Source organism: Scyliorhinus torazame, chromosome 15, assembly GCF_047496885.1.
Source record: "Scyliorhinus torazame isolate Kashiwa2021f chromosome 15, sScyTor2.1, whole genome shotgun sequence".
Lineage (NCBI taxonomy): Eukaryota > Metazoa > Chordata > Chondrichthyes > Carcharhiniformes > Scyliorhinidae > Scyliorhinus > Scyliorhinus torazame.
The window spans coordinates 51,012,905-51,036,854 of NC_092721.1; the positions used below are offsets into that span (position 1 = coordinate 51,012,905).

The 23,950-nt window shown below is 47.0% G+C and overlaps 1 protein-coding gene across 2 annotated transcripts in view; it reads left to right on the forward strand.

The window, feature by feature from the left end:
• The window catches only part of gpr180 (G protein-coupled receptor 180), a 291,090-nt gene that overhangs the window by 189,481 nt on the left and 77,659 nt on the right, over positions 1-23,950 (forward strand). For both annotated transcript variants that reach the window (XR_011935125.1, XM_072476231.1), the window contains exon 5: positions 16,539-16,588. Coding sequence is in view for 1 of the 2 variants with exons in the window: in XM_072476231.1 (XP_072332332.1) it covers positions 16,539-16,588 (50 nt within the window). In the remaining variant the exon portion in view is untranslated. The remainder of the gene's footprint in view (positions 1-16,538; positions 16,589-23,950) is intronic.

The window sequence follows — 23,950 nt, forward strand, 5'->3', positions numbered from 1 at the left end:
CCTGCCGGTACACTCCTGTGACCTTGAAACCTTACTCATGACCTCACTACTCTCAACCTCCTGTATACTGGAGCTACAATTCCGGTTCCCATCCCCCTGCTGAATTAGTTTAAACCCTCCTTACGAGCATTAGCAAATTTCCCCCCCAGGATATTGGTACCCCTCTGGTCCAGGTGTAGACCATCCCGTTTGTAGAGGTCCCACCTACCCCAGAATGAGCCCCAATTATCCAGGTATCTGAAACCCTCCCTCCTGCACCATCCCTGTAGCTACGTGTTCAGCTGCTCTCTCTCCCTATTCCTTGTCTCGCTAGCACGTGGCACAAGTAACAACCCAGAGATAATAACTCTGTTTGTTCTAGCTCTAAGATTCCACCCAAGCTCCCTGAATACCTGCCTTACATCCCCATCCCTTTTCCTACTTATGCCGTTGGTGCCTCTGCGGACCACGAACACGACCCCCTCCCCCTTAAGGATCCCGAAAACACGATCCGAAACATGACGGACCCTGGCACCTGGGAGGCAACATACCAACCGCGAGTCTCTCTCGTTCCCACAGAATCTCCTATCTGCCCCCCTAACAATGGAGTCCCCAATGACTAATGCTCTACTCCTCTCCCCCCTTCCCTTCTGAGCAACAGGGACAGACTCTGTGCCAGAGACCTGTACCCCATGGCTTACCCCTGGTAAGTCCCCCCCCCCCCCCCACCAGTATCCGAAGCAGTATACTTGTTACTAAGGGGAACAATGTTCCAGCGTGACAAATGGCCCACCACAGACACCATCACCCTTAGTGGATTTACAGGACATGTACAGCAGGGATACATTACAGTCCCCATAGACATTCAGATAGGAACCATAAACACCAGACACCAGTTGTTTTAGTCGACTTGCCCCAAACAGCCGAGCGCATTCTAGGAATCGACTTTATGAGCACCCACATCCTTTCCTATGACCCCGTGAATAGGTGTGTATGGAAAATGGCCAAAACAGCGAGAGCCCCTGCTACATTCACAGTAGGAGACTACGAACATAGGATTGGCTCAGTAGGAGACTATTGGTTTGATCTGCAAACAATTAGTACAGACCAGACAGAGAGGTCCTCAGAAAACATAAAGCACTCTTCGCCCAACACAAACACGATTGTGGGAAGATCCCAGGCATGGTCACAATTTCAGGTCCCGATCCCAAGCCACAGGAGCAATACGGTTTCCCACAGAAAGCCGTGGTTGAGATCTCAAAAGTTATCAATAGCTTACTAGATCAAGGAGTAATTCGGCATGTAGCCTCAACAAACAATGCCCCAATTTGGCCTGAAAAGAAACCCGACGGCTCATGGAGATTAACCATTGACTACCGAGAGCTCAACAAGGTCACCCCATTAGCAGCCCCCACCGTTGCCATGAGTCCCGAAACCATGCTCAAACAGGGAGTACACGCAAAGTACTTTACAGTGCTGGACATTAGCAATGGATTCTGGTCCATTCCGTTAGATAAGGCCTGCCAGTACAAGTTCGCGTTCACATTTCAAGGGCAGCAGTATACGTGGGCATGCCTCCTACAAGGTTTCCAGAACTCCCCCTCCATTTTTCACCGACAATTGGCCAACGGACTTTCCAAATTTTCCCGCCCGAATGCCTTATTCAGTATGTGGGTGACTTCTACAGACGGACACAAAGGAAGAGCATGTTAAGCTTCTTTCAGAATTGCTAGGTCTCTTACAATCAATTGGATGCAAGGTTAACCCGAAAAAAGCCCAGATCCTAAAAGAAAAGGTCCTTTATTTAGGCACCATTATCACCCACGGGAAGAGAGAGATTGAACACAAACTAATTGAGTCAGTAGTTAAATTGCCCCTGCCCCACAATGTCACTGCACTCTGGTCATTCTTAGGATTAGTTGGATATTGTAGGAAGCATATAGATGGTTTTGCCAGAAAAGCAGCCCCACTCTCAGCTCCTAAAAAAGAACGCCCCATGGGAATGGCTTCCTCAGCACACGGACACCATCGATGAATTAAAACGCGCCCTCGGCACAGCCCCCGCTTTGCAAGTTCCAGACCCACACTCTCCCTATGCCATAGAAGTAGCGACCACCGACCGAACCCTATCAGCAGTACTCCTACAGGTGACGAATGTGATATAAAATAGTTACTTTAGAGATATTAGTTAATGTAATGTAGAAATAAGCCACTTTGATTCTGGCAGATAGAGACAAAGGGATTGAGACCGCATGGGGAAAGCAGGAAGAGGTGTGTCTACGAGAGTGATGCTGCATTGATAGGGGCCAGAGAAAGGGATTGGAAGTGAGCCAATCAGAATAGATCAAACAGGTCAGGAGGGATATAGGCTGACCTATGGGCGTCGAGTATGTGAAATTTGATACCATTTGAATTGATTTGCAGAGATCCCTTTGTCTCTTTGTTCATTCGCTTTCTGGGATGTAGGAGACTGGATGTCTCTTATGTTTCTGTGAAATGAATCAAGCTTGCAAGCTGAATAAAATAACTTCTTTTTACGTGCGAATCCATCTCGACTTTTATTGAGGCCAGACTGACGGAGAAAGAAATTTGGGAATCAACACAGGAAAGACATGACTGATTCGGACCCGTAGCCTATGCCTCACAAATTTTGGATCCAGTAGAGCAAGGATTTTCAGCCTTGCTCGCAGTCTTTTGGGCAGTGCAGTATTTTGCATATATCACAGGCCTTAACCCAGTAACGATTTTAACCGAGCACACCCCAACGCAGCTATTGTTAGATGGCAGGTTAAAGGACGGTTCAGTCAGCCAGATCAGAGCAGCTCGCTGGACACTTTTGTTACAAGGAAGGGACGTTACAATTAAATGTATAAAGACCTACATATTTTTAGCAGACAACCTTCAGTATGCAGGAACCCCACATGAGTGCCAGATCATTGCAGCCAAACACCACACCGGACCCTTTATACCGAAGTCACTGCACACACGAGCAGGCATCAGAACACAGAATCCCCAGACCACGGATAATGCTTTAAAAATTTATGTGGACGGTTCCTCCACCATTGAGAATGGAAAGGGAATAACTGGTTGTGGAATTTATGTAGAAGACGCACAGGGACGTGCATTTAGAGGAAATAGCTTTAAAATTGCCCGGCCACCTAGGATCACAAGCAGCCATAGCATATGTACTGCAGCACCAAGATTCCTTTCCGACCCCAGCGGACATGCATTCGGACAGTTTGTATGTCTGCAATAGTTTGACAGAATTCCTGCCTCTGTGGGAATCTCGAGGATTCGTTTCCGCTGATGGTAAACCCCTACCCTCAGTACCATTGTTGAAACATATTCTTAAGACAGTAAAAGACTGCCCATATTGCATAATCAAAGTGAGAAGCCATCACCGTTCCTCCCCACCCAGTAACGTAAAGGCCTTAGCTAAGTCAGGATCACGACAAAGCCACTTTTGGCAACCCCCCGGAAGTGAACCGATACACGCAGTCCATGTTTCACAGACCAATATCGAAGATTTAGCCCAGGCCCAAAAGGCAGACGCCACTCTTGACGGTAACTTCAAGCCCCTATGACAAATTCAAGGACACACTGACGGTACAGGACGGTATAGTTTTGAAAAATGGAATTTATATGGTCCCCACCCAGGACAGAAACCAGATAATTTACCAGTTTCATGACAGACACGGACATCAGGGTGTAGACAATACCATTGCCCATTTGAGACCTTTGGGCTGGTGGCCCGATTTAAAAGCATTATGTTGAGGATTGTTTAATCTGTGCACAGAGCAATCCTGAAAGGTACTCCAAGAAAGGACAATTGAGACACACCCGACCTGTTAATGGCCCATGGACAAATTTATAGCTCGACTACATTGGTCCCCCCCCTCCCAGCAGAAATGGTTTTAAATATATATTAGTAGTAATCAACACCTTTACAAAATGGGTAGAAGCATTTCCCTCCCGGACGAACACAGCGAAAGCCACAGCTAAGATTTTGACTCAACAGATATTTACACGCTGGGGTCTTCCCCGCAGCATTGAGTCAGACAAAGGGTCCCATTTCATTGGCAGAGTCATGCAAAATGTCCTAACGATTTTTGGAATCAAGCAAAAATTTCACATAGCATATCACCCCCAATCCAGCGGCATTGTTGAACGAATGAATCGCACCTTCAAAGCGACCATTAGAAAAATGGTGCAACAGCATAACACCACTTGGGACACAGTCCTCCCATTCACCCTTATGTTTATTAGGAACACAGTGTCCAGTTGCACAGGTTTCACCCCCCACATTCTCATGACCGTTCGACCCATGAAAGGAACTGAATATTTATTAGGTCTCGATTTGGCAAGCCCCACAGTCACCACCCTCGCCCATGAAAAAGCAGTCCAACAAATCACGGAAAATATTAAAGCAGCACAGCTCACTGCAGCTGTCCGACTAGGCGCTAGGAAAAAGCAGAGTAAGGCCTGCTTTGATAAAACAGTCCACCCGTAGAGTATACAGTCGGTCAGCAAGTGATTGTTTCCCTGTACAATCTCAGTTCATTCCTCTCCCCTAAATTTGCAGGACCCCACTCCACTTCGGACAAAGTGAGCCCCTCTGTGTACAAGATAACGTACCTCAATGGTAAAACTGGTTGGTTCCACATCAACCAGCTTAAAGTCTATGGAACCAAATGTAGCCACTCCCACCATGTCTCCCTGACAATAGCAGACGATTCCGCCCCGCCCATCGACAACCTAGTCCAACCCTCCCCCAGCCATGAAAGCACGCCCACACCCACAGACCCGACCTTGGCTCCACGCACAAGTACGACTTTCCACCTTGAGCTTGATTCAGACGATAGCGCAGCCTTCGCGAATTGACCACGATCACTGACCACTGGTACAACGTCCCCGGCCCCAGTCACTCCAGCCCCTGGAACCACGACCACGACATGTTTGGGCCCCTATACCCCCTTCCACAGCCAGAGCCTCCGCCACCGCCCGACAACAGTAACTTGCCCTTCACCGCCACCGCCCCTACGCCTCATGACAAACGAACCCCTTTTTGGCGCCGCGACAACTCTTGTAGATTGGTAAGACATAACGATTCGTATTCTACGACGGTCCACGCGGCCACAGCACAAAAACGGCAGACACAAGTCTGGCAACTGGGAGATGGTGATGATTCCAAGTCTGACTCCCGTTACGGTAACCCTTTTACGACGCTCTTTGGTACAGAACCCTGAGGGGTCCAGATGATGAGAAAAATCCGCATGAGATTTATGGCGTCCTATTTCCTGATTGAAGCTGCCCGCTTTCTTTCCTCCTTTCTTTCTTATTGCTACATGGTTTTAATTACTGTCGGCCTGACACCCAATTTCTTGATACAGTCATAGCTACTCTTCCGACGCCATTTACTGACCAATGGCTGTTAAAGGAACAATTGTTGGATCTCACATGTGTTACAAATTCTTTCTGCTCGTTCGATCACCCAGGTAGTGAGTAACGGCACTGATCCATGCCCTGCCTGAGGACTCCAAATGCATCCGGTCAGTTAAAGCTCGGGTAGTGGAGCAACGGCACTAATCACCGCCCTACCCGGAATCCCACCCATTCTTGCCCTGCCACAGCCCACACTCACCTCATGTTCCCGTCACTTTGAGTACTCTGGAATGGTTCTTTACACTTTTCGCTGACTTTGGCAGGTCTTAGTTTTCCCTTCTCTGCTCTTATTGTGGTTTAAAGAATGCCCTTTGCCACAGTCTGTACACTCAACTCTTTACTTTCCGTGACTCTTTGGTCGCTTCCCCACCTGCTGTTTACACGTTTGACACACTTGACTGCTACATATGCTGCTATACGCGAACTACCTCTGGACCCTGGGATGAAGAAACTTTATAAAACTGGCTGCCCTAAAATTCGACTGCCTCAACCTCCCATGGTTGTGATTTAGGAAAGACTGGACGGAGAAATTGTCCGCCCACTCCAAGCATCGACCGCAAGCTGCGAGCGTCTCTGTACTTTAAAAATTTGCATTTCTTGTCTCTCCAAAAATAGTATTTCAAAAACAAAATGAGGGAGATACACATGGTGACGATTCTAATGGGTAATTGAAGTTAAGAAGAGAAAGACAAACAAAACGAGATGTTAACCAACAATAATAACAGATATGCTTGCACCCCCAGGAATATACGAAGGCCAGAAGACAAAATGAAGAGAGGACTGATGACCTCCATTGCGATCATCGCTGGACTCCAACAACTGCGCGCTACAAGCTTCTGTACCCCACACCACACCAGCCCCGAACATGACCACACAACATGATACCCCTAGCCCAGACACCACACCACACATAGAGATAAAGACTGATACCCCCACTTGGTGCGAAAACATTGTTAAATGGTATTCCCTTTCCTACACAGCAGAGGCCCTCCTGGTGATAGCAATAATCTGCAGTGTCATCCAGACACTTAGACTCTGCAAATGGCGAAAAAGAGCCTCCCACTCCCCGATATATACACTCCCAGCCCCCTTCTTCGGCATTCACCCAACCTAACAAACAATGTAACCACCAATAAAAATAAAGATTGTACACGTCTGTAACGTTGATAAGTTAAGTAGAAATGTGATGCTGCCGTTGGTTTTAAAATTTTGTATTGTACATAATTCCTTTTTATATTTGCCAGCAGCATGAGAGTAGCTTGGATAGTGATAGTTAGATATTCCCTTGTGCGAATAAGTTAAATGTGTAATAGTTGAATGTTTTATAGTGACCCCTTAGAGATTATGAATGTATGATGTGTTAATAAAACTTAGATAAATGCTCCAAAACATAGGACAGAGAAGTGTAGAACCTGTCCTTGACCAAGAGTAACCGGCACACCAAGGACGGATGAGGGATCAACAGTGTGATCGACCACGCTTTGCGTTCAGGATCAAGAGGACGGGATGTAGCCATCTTAGATGGCTACCTGCAAAGGACCATGGGAATTATGGCCAACCCAGGACTCAGACACACTCAGAGCTTGTGAGTGTATTTGCAACCCAGATAGCTAGACGCGATCGAACCCCCCGCTCGTTTGCATTCTAATGGCCCATTTTCCCAGAACAAAAGGACTGTACTCAGGTAACCGATACAGATGCAGACTAACCGGCGCCACTCCCTTTGCTAAGAAAGTCCAAACAGCCAAGGTCAATGACCGATCAGGACACGCCCAGCCATCAAGGCACCCGCCCCTTTATTGGCCAAAATCGAAGACAGTGATCGAAGCCTGACGAATTATTGGGTCCAAAGCTAAGGACCGCCCCAAACAGTGCGAAATCCCAGAGGGTTAAAAAGGAGAAACAGCCATGTGTTCGGTCTCTCTTGGCCCCGACCTACGCCTGAAACCAAGTGTAGCATTACGACCAGAAGACAAGTTCAAGACCAACGATTGCTCCCAGACGGCTGAGCCCAGCAGAAATGAAGCCACTTCTTCTACCCAGCCACGCAAGATCTGAACAAAGGCCTTGTCCATCTGCATAGAGCCGGTTGCCCTGAAGTTAAGTATAGGTTATTGTAGTTGTTAGGTGTAGTTTAACTTGCAGTGATTTATGTTGCATGTCGAAGTAATCAATAAACTATCTTTGAACTTGAACTGACTAACTGGTTGTTTGGTCTTTGATCGATATCCGGTAAAGCCTTGTCGTGGTATCATTTTGATACCTGGCGACTCTGAAAAGCAATATTATCATTAATAACTGCCACGTCTATTTAATTTGGCAACATTATTGGTGCCGATTGGTGGGATAGTATTCCACTCATTAGAAAGAGCAACATTATTGGGTTCTCCGGTGCCGATTGGCAACACATCCGAAATGGTTTTCCCCATATCCTTAGAATGTGACCCCTGGTTCTGGACTCCCCTGCCATCAGAAACATCCTTCCTGCATCTAACCTGATTCGTGGTGTTATAATTTTTTAGGTTACTTTGAGATCCCCCCTCATTCTTCAAAAACTCCAATCAATATAATCTGAAACAATTTAATCTCTCCTCATTTGTCAATCCCGCCATCCCAGTAATCAGTCTGATAAACCTTCACTGCGCTCCCTTGATAGCAAGAACATCCTTCCTCAGATAAGGAGGCCAAATCTGCACACAATATTCTCGGTGTAGTCTCACCAAGGCCCTTTATAATTGCAACAAGACATCAAAGGTTACTATAGAAGATAAGAGCGCATAGTGTTGGGATAATATATGAGCATGGATAAAGGATTGGCTAACTAACAGGAAGCAGTGGCGATAACTGGGTCATTTTCAGGTTGGCAAACCCTATAATTAGTGAAATGCTGCAAGGATTAGATATTTACAAAATATGTTAATGTCTTTGATGAAGTGACTGAATATATTGTAGCCAAGTTTGCTGACGATACCGAAGGTAGGTAGGAAAGCAAGTTATGAGGAGGATACAAAAAACTTGCAAAAGATTAAGTTGAGTAGACAAAATTTGGCAGATGGAGTAGAATGTTGGAAAATGTGAGGTTGTCCATTTTGGGAAGAATAGTAGAGCAGAATATTACCTAAATGGAGGGAGACTGCAGAATGCTATGGTGCATTGAGAACTGGGTTATCTCGTCCATGTACCATAAAAGATTAGCAAGAAAGGCATTAGAATGACACTTATTGCAAGTAGATGGAATACAAAAGTGGGGATGTCTTGCTACAACTACAGAGCATTGGTGAGACCACACTTAGAGTACCTCATACAGTTTTGGTCTCCTTATTTATGGAGGGATATCCTTGGATTGGAGGAAGTTCAGAGATGGGTCACTGGTTGATTCCTGATGAAGGAGTTGTCTTTTGAGAAAAAGTTGAGCCGGTTAGGTCAATACTCATTGGAGTTTAGAAGAATGAGAAGTGATCTTATTGACAAGTGAGATTCTCAGGGGATTTGACAGGGTAGATGCTGTGAAGATGTTTCCCTGTATGAGGGATCTAGCATAAATATGTACAGTCCTGTGCTCAAATATGGAATAAGAATGTTAATAGTCATTTGTATCCAAATTATGCAAGAACTGTCTGTGTAAATGAGAAGTTTGATAAAGTCTTGAATATTATTTATAGTTGGCTTAAAAAGGTCATTGCCTTTTAAGTTAAATCATTTGGAGCAATTCTCTCTCCATCTTGAATCTCTGATGCTCTTTCAATGTGGATAATAATCAGAATCACAGAAGAATACAGCACAGAAGAGGCTATTTGGCCCATTTGAGTCTGCACCGACGCATGAAAAACATCTGACCTGACCTGTCTACCTAACCCCATTTACCAGCACGTGGCCCATAGCCTTGAACGTTATGGCGTGCCAAGTGCCCATCCAGGTACTTTTTAAAGGATGTGAGGCAACACACCTCTACCACCCTCCCATGCTGTGCATTCCAGACCGTCACCACCCTCTGGTTAAAAATGTTTTTCCTCAATCCCCCTAAACCTCCTGCCCCTCATCTTGACCTTGTGTCCCCTCGTAACAGACTCTTCAACAAAAGGGAACAGCTGCTCTCTCTCCACCCTTGCCATTCCCCACATAATCCTGTACACCTCAATCAGGTCACCCCTCAATCGACTCTACTCCAGTGAAAACAACTCAAGCCAGGGTGGCACGGTGGTGCAATGGTTAGCACTGCTACCACACGGCTAAGGAACCAGGTTCGATCCCGGCCCTGGGTCTGGCCATAGTGTTCGGGGTGAAAAGATTTCACCAATATGTATATGGCCATGCATTCACGGTGCTCATGGACCACAAAGCTTTACTGGAACTGTTTAAGGAGGACAGGGCAATTCACCCATCGCTTCCGCAAAAATTCAAAGCTGGGCTCTAATGCTGCCTGCCTATGCATTTGTATTGGAGCACTATTCCAGAGCGAAGATTCCCCACGCGGGCGCATTGAGCCGCCTCCCCCTTCCAACCAGGCCACCAACGCCTGTTTCAGCCAGCAAGGTCATTGCCACCTCACATTTCATGGACTGTATGCCCATCACAGCATCTCGTATTCAGGCATAGACCCAGACAGATCCACACTTGTCCCGCGCATTAGATTGTACAGGGCCGAACACAACGCTTTGCCGGACGACCTGAGGGTTGATGTGGAACTGACCATCAAAGAAGACATTATCCTTCTGGAACTTGAGTCATGGTTCCAGAAAGAGGGTGTGCCGCACTTCTGCAGGATCTCCACAACAGGCATCGGGAGTTCCCAAAATGAAGGTGTTGGCCCCAGTTACGTCTGGTGGCCTGGAATAAACGCTGACATTGAGATGTTGGCCCAGCGATGTGTGCAATGTCAGGAACACCAGAAGCTGTCGCCGGCAGCGCCCCTCCACCTGTGGGAATGGCCAGGTTGACCCTCCGCATTGACTTTGCGGGATAATTCCAAGTCTCCATGTTCCTCATCATAATCGACACCCACTTCAAGTGGATGGAAGTGCACTGGATACAGGCGACAACCACAGGCCGCAGTCGAGCGGTTTTGCCAGACATTCAGCACATGTGGCATCCGCGAGCTGCTAGTTTCAGATGACAGTACGGTTTTTACCAGCGCAGAGTTCGGCTCTTTCATTCACTCGAACAGAATTTGCTATGTGCGCATCGCTCTGTGCCACTCGGCCTCGAACGGATTGGCCGAGCGAACGGTCCAAACTTTGAAATGGGATGAAGAAGCAGACCTCGGGATCCCTGGAGAATCGTTTGGACAGATTCTTTTTTTGCTATCGGGCCATGCCACATGCCACGAGCAGGGTCGACAGTCTGAGCTGCTCATGGAATGCCGCCTCCGCACTCGGTTGAGACTGGTGCTCCCGGACAGCAACGGAAAGGTTTGTCGCGGTCAGGACATGTCCGAGGCAGACACAGTCAAGCGCACGCCCCTACACAACCTTTCGCCAAGCGACTCGATGAACATCCAGACATTTGGTGACAGAGCGACATGGATCCCAGGCCTGGTACTGTCCCAGGGCAGCACGGTGGCTCAGTGGTTAGCACTGCTGCCTCATAGCGTCAGGGACCCGGGTTCAATTCAGGTCTCGGGTGATTGTGAGGATTATACACTCCCCGTGTTTGCATGGGTTTCGGTTTCCTCCGGGTGCTCCAGTTTCTTCCCACAATCCAAAGATGTGCAGGTTAGGTGGATTGGCCATGATAAATTGACTCTTGGTATCGAAAAGGTTAGGTGGGGGTTACGGGGATATGGTGGGGCTCTTTCAGAGGGTCCTTACAGACTCGATGGATGGGCCAAATGGTCTTCTGCACTGTAGGGATTCTATGGTTTACCAGGCCAGTATCGTATAAGGTGTGAGTGCAAGGCCTTAGTGAAACAGGCACTTGGACCACTTCGCACTTGTGTCCCTGGTCTACCGGTTCCGTTCCCAGATGCCCCGGCCTTGCGTTTTCCTCCTCCTCCATTGGCCATGGGACCCCAGGATGCTGCGTTGGCGGATGCAGACTTTTCAGGCTCCGCCTCAGAGATGGTGATTCAGCCACCAGCGGAGACTGCTGACCCGGTTCCTGATGCTGAGCCACCCGTGCCGGCCCCACTCCGACACTTCCTGTGAAAACGTCAATCCTTCGTCCGGTTTCCACCGCCAGACCCCACACTAACGAGGCCCGAGCACGAACCCTGGGTGAAGAGGACGAGGAGGCCTCACGCAGTCCGCCGATGCGGATGCCGCTCAGAACATAGGCGGGGGTTGGGGAGGGTGGTGTTACAACCCCCACGGAGGTCACCGAGTGTGGACCGTCCGGTTCCCTATGACCGCTACTGAGTACAAACTTCCCCAGTTACGGGATGGGGCTTCCCCTTTAACAAGGGGAGCCTCTGCAGGATAAAACCCCAACCTGGGTGAAGGACGAGATAGTAGAACCCTTCGGGGTGTGGAGTAAATAAACAAGTTAATAAACCTTTATTTTTGTAGCCGACCTTTCTTTCGTTCCTTGTGGTCACTCTAAGACTGAGCCAGCAGAGGAGTTATTTCTTCCCATCAGCCATGTTTTTTTGGATGGTGCAGCAAGCTGGGGGAGCCAAATGACCGTCTTCTGTTCCTATTTCTCTTGTTCTTAGTGTCATGATATGTAGACGTGTAACCAATGGGTAATCAGAACTAGACATGTAACCAATGGTTAATCAGAACACCCAGCTGAGGCATCACCACTAGAGGGCATTGCATGACCACTATAAAACACAGCACACACAGGCTCTCCGCCTCACTCACCCAGCAAAGACTGGAGGAAGAACAGGACTGCAGCATCGATCTCAATCACACCACCACATGTGGCCTAGATAAAGTTTGGACAGCTAGTCAAGTTTACTGTGTACTAGAGTTAGATCAGCAGAGTGTCGAACTCAACTAATAGCTTTGTTGTTACTAAATAAATACTTTCAACTTACTTCGAGGACTGGAGTATCTTTCAACATTGTCTACGGTTAGTAGCGATTTATGTTACTCAAATAACATAACATAATACTGTACCGGAGTGGCTGCTGCATCTACCTAGTTAAATTCAGTAAGTTCAGAGAGAAAACCAGATAGCTATTTGGAAACAGAACCATCGCCTCCGGAACTAAGCTGCCGATTCCAGGCACACTGGACAAACCACAAGTTCCTCGTCACCTCCGGACCAACGGTAACTTTAATGATAACTGGTGATTGTTTAAACAGAAATTTTAACTGTATGTCGAAGCGTCTGACTTAACAAACGCGACCGATGCTCGGAAAATAGCTCTCTTACTGACTATGGCTGGTGATCATGCGATCGAGATCTACAACTCTTTTAACTACACAGAAGATCAAGATAAAACAAAGTATGAAACGATCCTTAAAATATTTGATAGTCACTGTACAGTACAGTCAAATGACATATATGAGCGTTACATCTTTGCAAAGAGATTGCAAGGGAAAGAGGAATCTTTCAACAGCTTTGTGACTGATCTTAAGCTGCTGACACAATCCTGCAACTTTTCACTGCAGCATGGTTCTAAAATTCATGACCAAATTGTTTGGGGAATAAATAATGAGCACCTCAGAGAAAAATTACTGAATGAGCAGGATTTAACGCTGGAAATTGCGATTGAAAAGCGCAGATCACAAGAAAAAAAATAACATGAAGTGTTTACCAAGAAAGAACGCCGAAAAAGTTATTCTCCACGGGTCTAAAGAAGTTAAAATGGCGTGTGAGCACCTGTCCACACCAAAGAGTTGAGTCAAGTCCATTTATTGGCAAAAGCTTTTGGGAGAAAAGCCGGCACTCCGCAGTGCTCGCAGTCACCTTCTCAATTTCACAGCGGCAGTTAGCCTTTTTTTATACATGTTCCTCATTAGCTTGAACGGGTTACGGACATGACCATTAGGTCCCCCTAGCAACAATTAGCTACCAATCACATTGTTCTGAAAACATTCAATAACTGATGTCCACAACTCCTTGTTTTCAGTTACAAGAATAAGAGGTGTCTCAACAGTAAACGATTAGTTTGTTGCACTTTTGTATCAGAACTTTGCAGAATATTCCAATCACATTATTGCAAGCTGCACCAGATCTTTGCAGAATCCCAATTACATTATTGCAAGCATAATTAAAACAGAGACACCCTTAATTTTAACTTCTCCATGTGCAACCCTTAATTTTAACTTCTCCATGTACAATTTTTACCTTAACAAGACTCCAGAGTGACAACCATGCATGAAGAAGACTATGAAGGTTTATCCACCTCATTTGAGCAACCAGAAGCAGACTATGAAAGTCTACCCAGCTCATTTGAACAATAAAATCTAGGCTATGAAAGATTACCCAGCTCATTTGAACAAATAGACGACCATGAAGGTCTAGCTACCTTATTTAATGAACAACGAGAAGACCATGTAAGTCTACCCACTGTATGTGAGACGAGACGAAGAAATCACAATTCCCATACAATCTGCACAAGATCACAGCGAGACTGATGGATCTCAGCTCGTCTGTACAAAAGAACCTGACAATCAAAGTACAACCACTAATGAGTCTAGTGAGACCGCATCAATTAAAACCTCATCTACTCTTGCCAACCTACAAGAAATTGAAATCTTGACGAAGTTGACTCCAGAAGAGGAGCACCAAGAGATCAACGTGACGCAAATCAACCTGAAATGACTCCAGAAGAGGAGCACCAAGGAATCAAAGAGGAATCAAATCAACCACAAATGACTGATGTCACCAAGATCAATGCAACATCAGATCATTCACGTATACCTCAAGTCGAAAAGCTCAATGAAACATCAGGTATCACAAAGGACACTGATACCAATAACTTTGAGAATGACTCAAATTATCCACAAGGAACAGTCATTGAGCACAATGCCAACGGCCAGAACAACGACCATGAAACAACAACCTGCACAACATGGTACAACCCTGCACATGAAGGACAATGTTACAGAACAGTCCAAAACAATGGCAAGAGTTCAAACAGACTATGGACATTGTTCACACAAAACAAATGGCATGACAATGAATTTCACAAGTTCATATTTGCTCCAAAACAAAGAAGCAACACAAAGTTTAAGGCAGGTGACACGCTAAATCGATACCACAAGCACAGAAAAAAGTCCCACGTCAGTCAACATAAGTGGTTCGACCATTCGAATACCTGCTGATGACTTGTTGGTACTTCAACACACCACGATTGTTTTTTTTTCCTCAAGTGTCGCTTAATGAAACGATATTTCGGGATACCATGACCAACAATTCGACTAGTCATGACACACAACTATCAACACATCAATGTCTCCACTGCAACCTCTAAGAAGGTCATCGTGACCAAGACGGTGACCTAAAAGCCTGAAATCATGAACATTTGTTTTCTATATTTCCTGTATACATTTTTCTATTTGCTGTGTATATAAGTCACACATATCATGTTCTGACCATAAGACCATAAGACATAGGAGTGGAAGTAAGGCCATTCGGCCCATCGAGTCCACTCCACCATTCAATCATGGCTGATTCAACTCCATTTACCCGCTCTCTCTCCATAGCCCTTAATTCCTTGAGAAACCAAGAATTTATCAATAAGACCATAAGTATTGACCTTTAGTATTGTCATCTATTTTTTCTTCGTACCACGCAAGAAATGTATATTTTTTTTAAAAGGGGGGGGGGCAATGTAGACATGTAACCAAAGGGTAATCAGAACACCCAGCTGTGGCATCACCAATAGAGGGCACTACACGTCCACTATAAAACATAACACACACAGGCTTTCCGCCTCACTCACTCGAACAACAGGAGTGCAGCATAGATCTCAATCATGCCAACACATGTGGCCTAGATAACATTTCGACAGCTAGTCAAGTTTACTGTGTTACCAGAGTTAGATCAGCAGAATGTCGAACTCAACTAATAGCTTTGTCATTACTAAATAAATACTTTCAACTTACTTCGAGGACTGGAGTATCTTTCAACATTGTCTACAGCTAGTAGCGATTTATGTTACTCAAATAACATAACATAATATTTATGATTGGAAAATTGAGCAAAAGTAGACACACGGTAACATTATGTTTATATAAGAGATTTTGGGCGGGATTCTCCGCAGTCCAACGCCAAAATCGTGTTCGGCGATTGGGAGGAGAATGGATTTTCATGCCGAAATTAGGACCGGTGCCAGTTTGACGCTGGTCCGCCATGTTTGGCCCCCTTCAAACTGGCATCATCGTGACATGCGCCGCGCGCAGTTTCAACGCGTTGGCGCGTCATCAGCCCGGCCACCCGCGATGCTCCGCTCCCGATGGCCCGAGTTCCCGATGGTATGGGACACATGTGGTCCCAGCAGTCAGGAACCCGGCATGCCAGCTGCGGACTGTGTCCAGCGCCACCCTACTCTGCCAGAATCTGTGCCGCTGGCCGGGGGGGGCTTTGCTAGTGCTGGGGGGATTGGCCAGGGGACGGGCTGTGGGGTCGCGGATGGCAGGCCGGGTTTGCGGATGGCCGGCACCATATTGTACAGCGTGACCGCTGCAGGTTGTCAGCAGTGCGCATGCGTGGCCCAGGACCTGGCATTCTCTGACCATTTTTGGCGCGGGAGGTGGGAGTTTGGGTCGGATGCTCCGCTGCCGCCGGCACGTAGCCTCTGAAACTGAGAATCTAGCCCTTTGTGTTTCTGATTTTGATCTTAATGAAATGAGTGAAGCATTTTAAACATAGGGAGAGATCTTCCAGCTGTTCATGCCTCCGGCGGGATCTTCCAGTCCCGCCAACAATTCACCCCCCGCTACGGGTTTCCTGCCAGTGTGGTGTGGATTAATTGGGATATCCCATTGGCAGCGGCATGACCAGAAGATCCCACCGGCGGCCAAAAGTGGGCCGCCTCACACAGCCGAGAAACAAGCTGCAGGAAGGCCAGAGAATCTCCCCCTTTAAAAACTAGGGAATTCCAGTTTAATGCCAACATCTTTATCTTCCAACTGAAGGATCTTTTATAAAAATTATAATTTTTAAATAAATTAAACATTGTTGCTCCCTGACAGCAGTCCTATAATATCTGTAATTTATTTCAGGTACTCCGTGGATGGAATTGGAACTCCTTTGTTGGGCAGTTTGGCTGAATGTAAGATGCAACAATTTCACTTCACTTCTGCTTATAATTTGGCTCTTCAAAAATGCATTCTTGATCCAGTAATAGTAATAGAATTTTGATGTACCAAAACACTTTTTCATTCACTCACAGTATCTATAATTGCTGATCAAAGCATCACACATAAATATATAATCCTTTGCCATGTACAAAAAGATTGTCAATTATTCATATTTTCATTGCTCAGCATAGTGGACATTGTCTACCAAGCATATGTCAATCAAATGTGTTGGCCTAACAGCTTCTTATAAATGGTCGTGTTTTATGCAGTAAAATGTTTAAATATGAATTCTATTGCAGATTGACAATATTAAACATGTTGAGGTAAAATTATTCTAAACTGATCATTTTTCCTTTTTGAAAGAAACCTTTTGAAACTATAGTCAAAAGGTCATAAAGTTTTACAGCACAGAAAGAGGTCCTTTGGCCCATCGCGTTCACGCCGACCATCAAGCACCAAACTATTCTAATCCCATTTTCCAGTAATTGGTCCGTAGCTTTATATGCAACATTATTTCAAGTGTTAATTTAAATACTTCTTAAAAGCTGTGAGGGTTCCGGCCTCTACCACCCTTTCAGGCAGTGAGTTCCAGATTTCATCCACCCTTTGGGTGAAAGCATTTTCCTCCGATCTCCTCTAAATCTCCTGCCCATTACCTAAATCGATGCCCCTGGGCTATCTCTGTCTTAAAGACACAGTGATTTGGCCTCTACAGCGTTCTGTGGCAACATTTTCCACTGATTCTCCACCTAGCTGAAGAAATTCCTCCTCATCTCTGTTTGAGTCTGAGATTGTGTCCTCTGGTTCTAGTTTTTCCTATCAGTAGAAACATCTTCTCCACGTCCACTCTACCCAGGCCTCGCAGTATCCTGTAAGTTTCAATAAGATCCTCCCTCAGCCTTCTAAACTCCAACGAGTAGAGACCCAGAGTCCTCAACCGTTCCTCATATGACAAGTTCTTCATTCCAGGGATCATTCTTGTGAACCTCCTCTGAACCTTTTCCAAGGCCAGCACATCCTTCCTTAGCTGCGGGGCCCAAAACTGCTCACAAATGGTGTCTGACCAGAGTCTTATACATCCTTAGAAGTACATCCCTGGTCTTGTATTCTGGCCCTCAACATGAATGCTAACATTGCATTTGCCTTCCTAACTGCTGACTGAACCAGCACTTTGACCTTAAGAGAATCCTGAACAAGCACTCCTAAGTCCCTTTGTGCTTCTGATTTCCTAAGCATTTCCCATTTAGAAAGTAATCTATGCCTCCATTCTTCCTTCCATAGTGCATAACCTCACACTTTTCCACATTGTATTCCATCTGCCACTTCCTTGCCCACTCTGCTAGCCTGTCCAAATCCTTCTGCAGCCCCACTGCTTCCTCAATACCACCTGTCCTTCGGAACATTTAACTCAGCCTAGTTATCATCATGTGAACATTTTATTTGGTAGAATCCAAGAGGCTAAATATACAAATAAAATAGACATTTCATTACGTAAAAATGAGTGGAAAAGTTGAAAATCTTGAAATATTGACTTAAGATATAATAGATATTCATATTAATGACTGGTGATTGCATGAAAACAGGCCTAGTGTTTAGAAGGTTATGTGGGTGGGGGAGTACTCACTTATTCTCTTCGGCAGTCGGGGGCCGCAGCTGATTGGCGGCAGCGGTCCCCATTAAGAATGGCTGCCCAACCCCAAGAGCTGCAAGACAATCAGAGGACCAGCATCTCGCCACCATGAGCAGTGCAGGGGGAGAGCATATTGATGGACATGGGCTCTGGCAATCAGGTAATTGGGGCTTAGAGTCTGGCAGGCCCTAGCAAGGCAGCAAGATAGTTGGTGATGGCAGGCACCTGTTGCTGTTGGCAGTCCCCTCTCGGAGTGCACGAAAGGAAGGTCACTTTGAGAGCTCAGCAGGAGACCACTATGCTGATAATTTTTTTAACATAAATTTAGAGTCCCCAATTTTCTTTCCAATTAAGGGGCAATTTTAGCGTGGCCAATCCATCTACGCTGCACATCTTTGGGTTGTGGGAGTGAGACACGGGAGAATGTGTAAACTCTACACAGACAGTGACCCGGGTCCGGGATCGAACCGGGGTCCTCAACACTGTGATGCAGCAGTGCAAACCACTGTGCCACCCAACTACGTTGATAATTAAATGGCAGCAGCATTGGGAATAGGTCTTTAATTGGCTGAAGTGCCTCAATTGGGCTCTGGAGAGGAGCACCATCCACCATCTTCCCCGCCATTGGCATGATGGCAGGAAGATGAGCAACACTCCACCCTCCACTTTCCCACGTCATTTTCTTGGCCCAGCCAACCCTAAAGGGCTGGTAAAGTCCAATCTCGGTAGTGCCAATTGCAGCTGAAACCCATCCGAAGAATTATTTGAAACAAAAGGCACATTAAAAGGTTTACTTGCTGCACAATGTACCCATTCTGCTGTATTGTGGACAGTGTACAAGTGTAAGATACGGCGAGGACCATTAAAAAATTTTCTTAATGAAAACATAAATATAATTTTTTGCCTGGCTCACTCAGTTCCCACCCATTATCTAGAAAACATTTGTTTTATATATATATATGTATGCATATTTGCTGGAAAAAGCCTTCACAACTATTTTTGTAATTGTTGCCATAGCAACTGATCACGGCCGTGCCATTATTTTTTTTAACTACCAAATTAATTTGACAGGTGAATTAGATTAGAGAACATAGAACATAGAGAACATAGAACATTACAGCACAGTACAGGCCCTTCGGCCCTCGATGTTGCGCCGACCTTTGAAACTAGTCTAAAGCCCACCTACACTATTCCGTTATAATCCATATGTTTATCCACTGACCATTTAAATGCCCTTAATGTTGGCGAGTCCACTACTGTTACAGGCAGGGCATTCCTCGCCCTTACTACTCTCTGAGTAAAGAACCTACCTCTGACATCTGTCCTATATCTATTACCCCTCAGTTTAAAGCTATGTCCCCTCATGCTTGACATCACCATCCGAGAAAAAAGGCTCTCACTGTCCAACCTATCTAATCCTCTGATCATCTTGTATGCCTCAATTAAGTCACCTCTTAACCTTCTTTCTAAAGAAAATAACCTCAAGTCCCTCAGCCTTCCCTCATAAGATCTTCCCTCCAGACCAGGCAACATCCTGGTAAATCCACTGCACCCTTTCCAATGCATCCACATCCTTCCTATAATGCGGTGACCAGAACTGCACGCAATACTCCAAATGCGGCCGCACCAGAGTTTTGTACAGCTGCAACATGACCTCATGGCTCCGAAACTCAATCCCTCTACCAATAAAAGCTAACACACTATGCCTTCTTAACAACCCTCTCAACCTGGGTGGCAACTTTCAGGGATCTATGTACATGGACACCAAGATCTCTCTGCTCATCCACACTACCAAGAATCTTACCATTTGCCCAGTACTCTGTCTTCCTGTTATTCCTTCCAAAATGAATTACCTCACATTTTTCTGCATTAAACTCCATTTGCCACCTCTCAGCCAGCTCTGCAGCTTATCTATGTCCCTCTGTAACGTGTTACATCCTTCCGCACTGTCCACAACTCCACCGACTTTAGTGTCATCGGCAAATTTACTCACCCATCCTTCTACGCTATCCTCCAGGTTATTTATAAAAATGACAAACCGCAGTGGCCCCAAAACAGATCCTTGTGGTACACCACTAGTAACTGGACTCCAGGCTGAACATTTCCCATCAACCACCACCCTTTGTCTTCTTCCAGCTAGCCAATTTCTGATCCAAACTGCTAAATCACCCTGAATCCCATGCCTCTGTATTTTCTGCAATAGCCTACCGTGGGGAACCTTATCAAACGCTTTACTGAAATCCATATACACCACATCAACTGCTTTACCCTCGTCCACCTGTTTGGTCACCTTCTCAAAGAACTCAATAACGTTTGTGAGGCACGACCTACCCTTCACAAAACCATGTTGACTATCTCTAATTAAATTATTCCTTTCCAGATGATTGTACATCCTGTCTCTTATCAACCTTTCCAAGATTTTGCCCACAACAGAAGTAAGGCTCACTGGTCTATAGTTACCGGGGTTGTCTCTACTCCCCTTCTTGAACAAGGGGACAACATTTGCTATCCTCCAGTCTTCTGGCACTATTCCTGTAGACAATGATGACATAAAGATCAAAGCCAAAGGCTCAGCAATCTCCTCCCTCGCTTCCCATAGAATCCTAGGATAAATCCCATCCGGCCCAGGGGACTTATCTATTTTCACACTTTCCAGAATTGCTAACACCTCCTCCTTAAGAACCTCGAGCCCTTCTAGTCTGGTAGCCTGTATCTCAGTATTGCCCTCGACAACATTGTCTTTTTCCTGTGTGAATACTGACGAAAAATATTCATTTAGCACCTCTCCTATCTCCTCGGACTCCACGCACAACTTCCCACTACTGTCCTTGGCTGGCCCCACTCTTACCCTCGTCATTCTTTTATTCCTGACATATCTCTAGAAAACTTTAGGGTTATCCTTGATCCTACCTGCCAAAGACTTCTCATGTCACCTCCTGACTCTTAGCTCTCTCTTTAGGTCCTTCCTAGCTAACTTGTAACTCTCGAGCGCCTTAGCTGAACCTTCACGTCTCATCTTTACATAAGCCTCCCTCTTCCTCTTCCAAGTGATTCAACAACTTTAGTAAACCATGGTTCCCTCGCTCGACCACTTCCAACCTGCCTGACATGGACATACTTATCAAGGACACGCAGTAGCTGTTCCTCGAACCAGCTCCACATTTCAATTGTGCCCATCCCCTGCAGTTTCCCTCCCCATCCTATGCATACTATGTCTTGCCTTATCGCATCATAATTGCCTTTACCCCAGCTATAACTCTTGCCCTGCGGTATGTACCTATCCTTTTCCATCGCTAAAGTAAACTTAATCAAATTGTGGTCACTATCACCAAAGTGCTCACCTACCTCCAAATCTAACACCTGTCCAGGTTAATTTCCCAGTACCAAATCCAATATGGCCTCGCCTCTCGTTGGCCTATCTACATACTGTGTCAGGAAACCTTCCTGCACACATTGGACAAAAAAGGACCCATCTAAAGTGCTCGAACTATGGCGTTTCCAGTCAATATTTGGAAAGTTAAAGTCCCCCACAACAACTACCCTATTACTTTCGCTCCTATCCAGAATCATCTTTGCAATCCTTTCCTCTACATCTCTGGAACTTTTCGGAGGCCTAGAGAAAACTCCCAGCAGGGTGACCTCTCCTTTCCTGTTTCTGACCTCAGCCCATACCACCTCAGTAGACGAGTCCTCATCGAACGTCCTTTCTGCCACCGTAATACTGTCCTTCACTAACAATGCCACCCCTCCCCCTCTTGTACCACCTTCTTTGAGCTTACTGAAATATCTAAACCCGGGCACATGTAGCAACCATTCCTGTCCCTGCTCTATCCATGTCTCTGAAATGGCCACAACATCGAAGTCCCAGATACCAACCCATCCTGCAAGTTCACCCACCTGGCATTAAAGCAGACACACTCAAACCACTTTCCTGTCTGCCGGTACACTCCTGCAACTTTGAAACTATGGGCGGGATTCTCCCCTACCCGGCGGGGCGGGGGGTCCCGGCGTGATGGAGTGGCGGGAACTACTCCGACGTCGGGCCGCCCCAAAGGTGTGGAGATCCGCACCTTTAGGGGCCAAACCCTCACCTTGAGGGGCTAGGCCCGCGCCGGAGCGGTTTCCGCTCCACCGGCTGGTGGGAAAGGCCTTGGCGCCACGCCAGCCGGGGCCGAAAGGTCTTAGCCGGGCGACGCGGTTCGGCGCATGCATTCCCACGCATGTGCAGTGGAGGAGGTCTCTTCCGCCTCTGCCATAGTGAAGACCATGGCGAAGGCGGAAGAAAAAGAGTGCCCCCACGGCACAGGCCCGCCCGCGGATCGGTGGGCCCCGATCGCGGGCCAGGCTGCCGTGGTGGCACCCCCCCGGGGCCAGATCGCCCCGCGGACCCCCCCAGGACCCCGGAGCCCACCCGCGCCGCCATTCAAAAGGTGGTTTAATCCACGCTGGCGGGACAGGCATTCCGGCAGCGGGACTTCGGCCCATCGCGGGCCGGAGAATCTGCGGGGGTGGGCCCGCCGACCGACTCGGCGCGATTCCCGCCCCCGCTGAATGTCTGGTAGCGGAGACTTCGGGACACGGCGGGGGCGGGATTCAGCCAGAAAGAAATACACAAGAAAATATTCAACAAAAATACCCCAGGCGGGATTCTCTCACCCTGGGACCAGGCCGGATAATCGGCGCGGATCGTGCCACGCCGCCGGGACACGATTCTCCGGAGAGCGGAGAATCGGTGCGGTCGACGCGGCGCCGGTCAGGTGCCGCTCTACGGGGCTCCCCATTGATTTTCCGCCTGGGCTGGGCCGAGCGGCTTTCCAAAAAAAAAACGAGTCCTGCCGGCGCCGTTCTAACCTGGTCTTACCTGGCGGGACCTCGGCGTTGAAGGATCCGGGGGCGGCCTGTGAGGGGGATGGGGGGGGTCTGACCCCGGGGGGGGGGGCTCTGCTGCAGCCTAGCCCACGATCGGGACCCACCGATCGGCGGGCTGGGGGCCTCCTTTGTTCCGCGCCGGCCCCTGTAGCCCTACACCATGTTGCGTCGGGGCCGGCGCGAAGAAGGGAGACACCGCGCATGCGCGGAAATCGCGCCGGTCCCACTGGTCATGCGCAGACCCGCGGCGCCTATCTGACGGCCCGATCGGCAGCTGGAGCGGTGTGGGGTGCTCCAGTGCCGTGCTGGCCCCCTGTAGGGGTCAGAATTGCTGCTCCTGAGGTGATGTTGATGCCGTCGGGAAACGCGACGGCGTTTATGTCGTCGTCAACACTTAGCCTCAGGATCAGCAAATCTCTTATATGGGAAAAGAATTTGAACTTGTGTGAAAACCATGTTGAGGCAGCCATGTTGTCTTTGTTTCGTTTTAAAAATCAATTAAGCATGTTTGTAGTCAACCACTGATCATTAGTCAGAAAACTGGCTGCAAGTCATCAAGCATCCTGGACAATTAGCTGGACTACTTTGAAAGTGAGAGATCCCAACAGAGAGAAAGATACACACTCCCACCCCTACCCGTCCTGTTCCAGTTGTTATGACACCCTGGGCGAGTGGAAGGTCAATTCCAGCCCAACTCGTCCCAGAGTCACAACACAAGTGAATTAACCAATAACTCTTATAAAAATACCCGAGGTATTTGGCCCTTGGCTGCCGAATAATTACAGGTTTGTAAATTGAAACACAATTACTGTTTATTTATAACAAGACTAAGACA